This window comes from Astyanax mexicanus, chromosome 14 (genome assembly GCF_023375975.1).
Source record: "Astyanax mexicanus isolate ESR-SI-001 chromosome 14, AstMex3_surface, whole genome shotgun sequence".
Taxonomy (NCBI): domain Eukaryota; kingdom Metazoa; phylum Chordata; class Actinopteri; order Characiformes; family Acestrorhamphidae; genus Astyanax; species Astyanax mexicanus.
The window spans coordinates 24,584,489-24,592,961 of record NC_064421.1 but is presented as its reverse complement, the minus strand read 5'-3'; the positions used below and the strand labels follow the sequence as shown (position 1 = coordinate 24,592,961).

The window sequence follows — 8,473 nt, the reverse complement described above, 5'->3', positions numbered from 1 at the left end:
CAATGACACTCCTTTACCTGTACATACATGTTGGACCAGTGTGTAAAAACTGTGTGTAACTCAGGAAAAGACTTATGTTTCAGCTTAAACTGAAACATAACAAAACAGAGCTATCATATTTCTGAAGCCTTATTTTCCTGGTGGTGTCATTGGGTTCACTCTGTAATGAAAATTAGCTGCTCTAGCCACTAGAGGTCAGTAATGTTATAAAAATATACTTCTTTAAAAAGAACTTGGATTTCTCCATCAATCCTGACAAGATGAGTGAACTGAAAATCCAATCAATGTGCCACTTAAATCAGTCAAAACTACAGATTGTTGTCATGCGGTATCACCAAGTATCCTTTCCATGGATTTTATTCATTATAACAGTACAGGAGTAAAGCTATACATGACACATTTAGATCAAAGCTTAAGATAAACAAGATAAAACTGTGCTTTTTTGTCATCAAAAAATGTGCTTTGACACAAAATCAGTGCATAATTGGAAAAACAAAAGATCTTGCAGTAAAGCTCACAAAAAACAAGAACAGAGCTAACAACAAGTCTTTTGGATAAAGCTTTGTATTTACAGCATGGCAAACCTAACAAGTTTTAGAATACTTTATGGCTGGAGCATGGCGGCACATGTCCCTATAGATGTAGTGGGCAGACACTGAGACTCAGGGACCATAGAACTGGTTGATGAAGAAGTGGGTAGACTTGGTCCTTGGTACCTTGGGAAAAAAACAGAGAAAGTAGTTCAAGCCTTCTCAGAAATGTAATATGATATAAAGAAAGGCAATGTGTTATGGCAGTAAATGCGTTAACATGCACTTAGTAATCCAATAACTGCAAAAATCAGATTTTTTCATTAATCTAATCAACGCTTTTACATGCACCTGGGTAATCAGATAATAGAAAGACTCTGGGTTTAAGTGAGTCTGGAAATAATCAGATTTCTACTTTGCAACCAGTCAATATTCTTACAGAATGATGTGACCAACTGTAAACATGGACCCACAGATATGTACCTTGATCTTTTTTATGGTTTGTATAGTACACAGTGCTTCCCTTTTTACAAATTTCTCTATATTGCTCCAGAGATGCAGAGAAGTTTTTTTTTAACTATTCAGGTATGCCTGTGTGCAGGTGCAGAATTAGAAAATCCCTTAAGTGTAGTTTGGTGTACTGATTATTTGAAATGAATAAAAATATATTAAAAAGGTAAATTTTAGTAGATAACACCCTTTTCCGCTTTAGTATTATCAAAGTTTAATTTTAACATAAAGTTAAATAAAGTATTATCTTTAGAATAAAAAAATGGTCTCAGTTGTGGTTTGAAATGTATATTTTTACCTAAGTCTCTCAGGATAATCACATTTTTTACTTTGTGCAAAGTATTGACATGACCGCAATCAGTTTTGCTGATCTATATATTGGCCTTTTTTCTCAGCAAGGAGAGTCCATTAACCTCAATAAATGGATATGGCAACAGTGTTTTTTAAAACACTTTAAATAGTAGACATGTCCCAATGTCTGAACATGAATATTCTTAATTATTTAAATGTATTTTGCTATGTAATTGCATTATTATGTTATTATTTTGTTATTAAATCACCGCAATAAAATAGTCAATAATCCTGTTAATGTAATTAATGTAATATTACTATTTATTTATTTAGCAGTTCTTTTTGGAACTGTATATCATAGTATCCCCACTGAAGCCCCATTGTCACTACTGGAAAAAAATAATCGGAACAGTATGTGTGTAATACAGTAAACATATCTCATATAAAACATACACATAATAAAACACATAAAATTACTTATTAAAAATGTACATGTTCATGTAAATGTTCACACCAATTAAGCCCACCTAAGGTTAAGGTTTTATGTTCCAAAAATCAAAATAATTTTCCTGTAAACCAGTCAATTTCAATTGCAATATAAAAAGGGTTCAAGTATCATACTGGTCTGGACACAGCAAAAAAAATGGTTATTTACAGTATTGAAAAGGGGAGTAACACTGAATTGTGAAGAAATGTTAAACGAGTAGGTGTCTGCTAATTATTGTGCATACATTACAGCTTACTTTGGCACAGGAGGCACTCACCATGATCTGGCCCGCATGACACGGGATTCTGTTGTCCTTCTTCTGTGGTTGCCAAAGTCCCGGAGGAAGTCCCGCGTCCTCATCTCTGCTCCTTCTAGGTCCAGGGGGACCATGGCCGGTGGCGCCATATCCAGCTCCAGAAGCATGACATTCTCTGCCTGTGAAGCACCAAAACCCAGATGCCTCATGAACTGCCCTTCAACACATGAATCCACAGCTCTCCACAACAAACAGTGCCTGTCTACCAGCCTGTCAGGATGATAAAATACAGTGACTGTGTACCCACCCTGTATCTGGAAGGAGCTCCTGTTGCCACAGCAACCTGTGCATGTTGGCTGATGGGCCTCTTGTGTCCCACTACAGAAGTCGGCCTCCGCCTGACGCGAGGAGAGTTGCTGGAGAACAATATGAATGATTTTAATCACGCCTGGCGTGTTTGATGGAAGTGTTAGTTGTGGAAGAGTGTGTTATGCAACTGTCATACTTACTTTTCGGACGGGAGGAGGGGCAAGACTTTCCACTGGTCCTCCTCGCTGTCGTAGTGCAAGCGATTTATGATCTTGTTTTTCTCCTCAGGTGGAATGAAATTGTCAATGATGAGATTCCTACAACAAATGAATTTAAACAAAGTACAGAAAATTACAAATGGAATGGATATTCTATTTTTTTTATTATAGTCTGGGTGTTAGTAAGTGTAAAGTAATGGGTAGTGGAAAAATATACTTGAATTTCATCTCTCTTGTCAGCTCATTCAGTGTCTGCTCCAGTTCCTGTCTTGTTGTCACATGTTCGTCACTGATGTCCACTATCTCAGCTCTCACCAACTGCAGTTTGCTGTACAGCTGTGTAATAAGCAACAAATAATATTTAATAAGTGTATACAAACACAAAATGCAGAAAAATTTAAACATTAAACATTTCACAGTGTATGCTGTATGTTTTGTAAAAAATTACACTGCCTTACATTAAAGTACCTATTCACATCCTATATATTTCTTGCACAAAAGTTAAAAAAGGCAAGGCTAAACCTCTGTTGACTGAATGGATAAATATTTATCAATATGTATGTATATAAATCCAGTGTAAAATTAGTATAAAAAGGTTCTGGCTAACTTAAGCTGGTCAAGCTGGCATTATTATTAAATACACTATAGAGATCATTTAGGTCATCCAGTACCATGGTAATCCAGCATGATTACCATGCACCCAAAATATACTACAACCTACACTATGCTGGTCAGGAGCTGGTTTGTCTGTTAGCTTGCCAGTATGGGGTATGTTTTAGACTGGATGACTAACTTTTCAACCACCTTTATAATTGAAGACGGTATTAATCCATATATATTTTGGAGTAAAAGTAAACAATAAACATTTCTTCTAGTAAATTTAGCAAATAAAAAGTAATTTATCTTAGGGTGTTTTCACACCTACTCTGATTAGTTTAGGTAAATCAGATCCTGGTTTGTTTTCACTCTTGGTCTGATTAATCAATGCAGGTGTGAATAAAGTAATCACACTCAGATGGGGACTAACTGCACCAAGAATTTTGAAAGGAAATTGTTTCAGTCTGATCTCAAATTAACTCTATAATGTTTCTTCTGTGGAAAGAACCTCATATGACCTTGATTTATTATGACTGCCAGATGTATTCCATGAATTTTAATTTGAGCTTAATTTTACTCCCATAGCCACATTTTGAAAAACAGGTATATTGTGCAGAAGATTACTACGGCTATGAACTAATGCCATCACTTATATTGCTCCATTTTACAGTGCATAGAAATATGCACTAGTGCAAACACAGGACCTTTCTGTATTTACATCTTTGCTCCCATCCCTGACAACATTTGGGGAGAGTACTCTCTGGTTTATTGTTATGAAACTTCTTCAGACCAGAGTTCACCAAAAGACTGAGCACACCCTTAGTTTTCACATATGGACTATTTTGGACTGTTGAGTGAAACCTGGGTTGGTTTCCTGGACACAGATTAAGCCTGGTCCTAGACAAGTTTTTTTATTACAATGAAAAATCTCCATTCTAAATGCTGTATAGTCCAAGACTAAGCAGGATATGGAATTTGCTGAATCAGTTTTATCTAGAATATTTAGTTAGCCAATTAAGTAAAAAGGTAGATGTCGAAATATGATACAAGCAAATTGTGAATTTGCCAGAAAATCATAGTGTATCATAGCCAATTCCCTTTTAATCACTGATTGGGAAACTGCCCCTTAAAATTTTAATGCTGCACCAAGCCCTTACAACAGTTTTCTCCCATCAAGAACATTGTCATACAATGCCAACAACATATAATATGTACAGTATAATCTTCCTTAAAGCTTTACCTTCTTGAGCTTTTTGGTCTTAAGGTCAACCTCCTGCTGTAGAGTGGAGAAGGTCTCTTTCAGTTCTATTGTTTCTTCATCCTGCTCAAACATCAGCTGTTGCATGTCCCTCTCCTGTCTATCCTGTGAGTGATCACACACAAGCACAACGGCCTCTGGCTGTTAAGAGGGATTTGTATCAGCAGACAACTGTGGTTAGTGTACACTTCTAGTTTCTAGGTTTATTACCTGCTCTGCAATTTCCTGTCTCTTTAGCTCCAGCATTCTCTGCTGCTCATTGGTGTGGTCGATGATGTTCTTTCCTCCAGTCAGTAGCTTACTTTCCAAGGCCTAAAGGCAAACATGGGGAAAAGGATCCAATTTATTCTGTACTTGAACCAGGATAAACAAAAAAAAAACTCAACTGTGTGTAGGCACTGACCTTATATTTTTCAATCATGATTTCCATAGTCTGCTGCTCTCCCAGTAATTCCTCCATAGTCTTTGCTTTCTCACCCACCATGCCTAATTTCCTCCTCACCTCCGGGCTGTCATTGGCAGCATTCTTGGCCATCTGCCCCACCTGCTGCTTCCACCAGTGCTCCTCAGCACTCTCTTCCTCCACCATCTCAACAACGTCCACCTCACGATTCCTGGGTACCTCCACTTCTCCAGTGCTCACACTCCTCTTCATCCTCATGCTGTTCCTTCGCCTTCTCCTTTCTTTGGCCAGCATCCCCCGTTCCTCTAGTTGAGCCTTCAAACGGGCAATCTCCTCTTGAAACTCTCGGAGCAAGGCATCTTTGGGGTCCTCGTTGATCTTTGGCCTGTTCTTAATGTTCTTTGCCCTGTTTGCAAACCTCAGGGTAGTGAGGGTCTCCTCATAGTGACACGAAGTAGGACCTATTGTAGCCACCATGACTGTCTTAGAGTTCCCTCCCAAAGAGTCCTGCAGTAAGCGAGTGAGTTTGGAGTCCCTGTACGGAATGTGGGAACTCTTCCCATCCACCAAAGCCGAGATGACATTTCCGAGGGCGCAGAGGGACAGGTTAATTTTGGCGGCCTCCTTGAACCTCATGCCCTGGACACCTGTCTTGCTCTGGCGTTCACTGCCTGCCAGGTCCACCATGTTCAGCTTGCCTACACGAATGTGCTCCTCTCCATCGATGCCCATTTCACTGCATTCAATGGTCACAACGAAGATGGCATGGGAGCGTGAACTTCGCTCATTCATTTTGGTGAAGCCGACCGACCTGGACTGGTTCCCTAGATTCATCACATGCTCAATTTCTTTGATGTTCTTGGTGACCACTGATGAAAGGCCTTTGACATAGACGCCAAGCTCTGGGTTCTCCTTGAGCTCCAGCTTTTTGTTGTTGTCTTTGCAGACGAGGTCTCGGATTTCGTCCTGGTAGATCTCCAGGTAGGACACCCTCACCAGGTACTGCTGGTTCTGGGATCTGGATATGTGGGTGAAGATGTGCTGGAAAGAATTTGGGATGACGCCTCGCCTCTCTGGGTCCATGGGCAGACCTTGCATGGTGTATGTCTTTCCGGTGCCAGTTTGACCATAGGCAAAAACCGTTCCGTTAAAGCCTTGAAGGACAGAATCAATCAAAGGTTTGCAGGAATAGTCATACAGGTCTGTTTGTTTTGAGGCCATGTCGTAGACAGCATCAAACGTGAATGCCTTTACTAGAGTGCCAGGTCCTTTGGGGTTGTGGACACGCACCTGTCCCAGCTTGATGTCCACTTCCACGATCTTCTCGTGACTCATCGCTTCTTCTTTCTTGTTTACAGGGCGGCACCGGACCACCACCTTGATCGTTTCGGATTTCTTGCCCACGGACATGGTCCTCGGCCTCAGAAACACTGCGCTGTTCCTCTTAGACATCTCGCACCTTTAGATGACAACAATCGCGCGCTAAAAACAGACGACCTGACGGATCCGCGGCATCACGGAGAGGCTGGGGAACCAGAACGATGCTCCATCAGCAAAGCGAGCAACTTCCCACGTAGTGCAGAAACGCCCTCTGCCCCGAGCAAAAACATCCATCCGCGGTGTGATCATCAGCTTACACTCTCACTCACAGACACACACACATCCTCCCCGACTGAGTCATTAACCCTCCTGAGATGCGCTGTGTGTGGGGGCAGCCTCCGCCCTGCGCTCTACCTTGCTGCTGCTGCTGCTGGTCCACACCCTGCATGGCTGCAGACAATGGGCTCTCCGCGCACGCAGACAGAGCATCATCATCATCCTGCCTCCTGCATCCAGCTCTGCTTACGCAGTCTGACACTCGGTCCATAAAACAGGAGTAATAATAAACAGCATACCGCTGAGCAAAGCTCACCCATCATATCTTATCAATATATAGCACAATTACGCAGCCAATACAGAAAAAAAACATACGTTGATTTAAAGCGTATTTTTCAGCTTGAACTTTTCTTTGGTGTACATATTGTGGCTATATATACGCCAAAACAACGAGTATATATGTAAAGTCTGTAAATGTACTTATACAAACATTATTTATACGTTAATAACCCAATTATTATGTTAATAATTTATTCATCTGTTTATCCATGCTACATTATTTAAGACAATATATTTTCTACTGGCTTAAATTACAGATATACTTTATGTATTCACTATAATTATATTATCTGTACAATTAAACATGCAATTAATTGTGTAAACTTTTATGTCTGTACTGACATGTTTTTCTTTGAAACTTAATGTAAACGTTTTATACGTTTTATATTTATGTGTACATTTACATTAGAACTCTGTAAAAGATAGGTAGATAAAAAATAATACTAATAACAATAGAATATATAAAAGTAAAATATATTATGAAACTACAACAAGTATCTAAGAGTGATGGAGATAGTGTAAACCAGTTTTACCGTGCAAATAGATAAAGGTCCACTTATGTCAACAATAAAAAATAGTGCAAGATATGTTTACAGATATGTATGTAATTAGCTGTGCAAATATACATGCAAATGGTAAAGAACTACCAAAATTAGAGACAAAAATGCAAAATGCAGTCAAATAAATTACAGTTAAAAAATGTATGTAAAGAAAACAAAACAATGTGCGTTAGATGTACCAGATGTGGTATCCCTTCTGCCATAAATCTATGGTGATCAGATATGGTGGTCAGTCTTTCATCAGTGACATGCCAGACAGACCCCCCACTCTGTTGTCAGACAACAGAGCACTAGAATTAGTTCTGATTGGATTTATGTAGTGCAGAGAATGTTAACTCCTTATCAGAGTTTGTTTAACAACTCCTGCAGATATATATCTTAACTGTAACAGCCTAAATAAAAGAAGAGAGCCAGAAGGTAGCACAGACATAAGAGCACTCTACAGCACTGGTATTCATCTCCGTTACCATCCACAAACCTGAGTGATACCTTCACTCATCTGGACTTTCAATCATCTGACTGAGAACTGAAGTAACTCTGTGCTGAATTAACTTTTCCTTGTTATGGAAAAATAGGGTGCATGAAGCTAAGCAGGGCCATGTTATCCTGTATTAAGCAACAGAAACACAAGGTAATCTTCTATGAATAAATACCTTCTGGCAATCATGTTACTCACTCTTTAATGTGTTAACTGGATGCCCAATAGAAGGCCCTGGTCATCAAGATTACACAGGGTCAGGGGACAATCCCATTAGGCCTATGCGGGAATGCAGGACGCCAGGAATGAATAGGGATGATGAAAGGATTAATGGGGTGCTATATTATTTAAGTAAATTTTAAAATATTTTTAAAATATAGTGAACTTGTACTGAGATTTTATGCAGATTTTTTTTAAATGTTAATCCTACTATATATATATATATATACGTATATATATATATATATATATATATATATATATATACGTATATATATATATACATATATATATATATATATACATATATATATATATATATATATATATATACGTATATATATATATATATATATATATATATATATATATATATGTGTGTGTGTGTGTGTGTGTGTGTGTGTGTAAGATTTAGGAATCTT

At 38.7% G+C, this 8,473-nt stretch overlaps 1 protein-coding gene across 1 annotated transcript; it reads right to left on the bottom strand.

The window, feature by feature from the left end:
- Positions 1–339: 339 nt before the first annotated feature.
- On the bottom strand, positions 340–6,762 carry kif3cb (kinesin family member 3Cb). The gene is made up of 8 exons (XM_007252187.4): positions 4,860–6,762; positions 4,667–4,768; positions 4,439–4,561; positions 2,819–2,937; positions 2,584–2,700; positions 2,382–2,490; positions 2,096–2,253; positions 340–716 (listed from the first exon to the last, which is right to left on the bottom strand). The coding sequence occupies exons 1-8, from the start codon at positions 6,309–6,311 to the stop codon at positions 605–607; spliced, it is 2,292 nt and encodes a 763-aa protein (XP_007252249.1). The 5' UTR covers positions 6,312–6,762; the 3' UTR covers positions 340–604.
- Between the last annotated feature and the right edge of the window lie 1,711 nt (positions 6,763–8,473).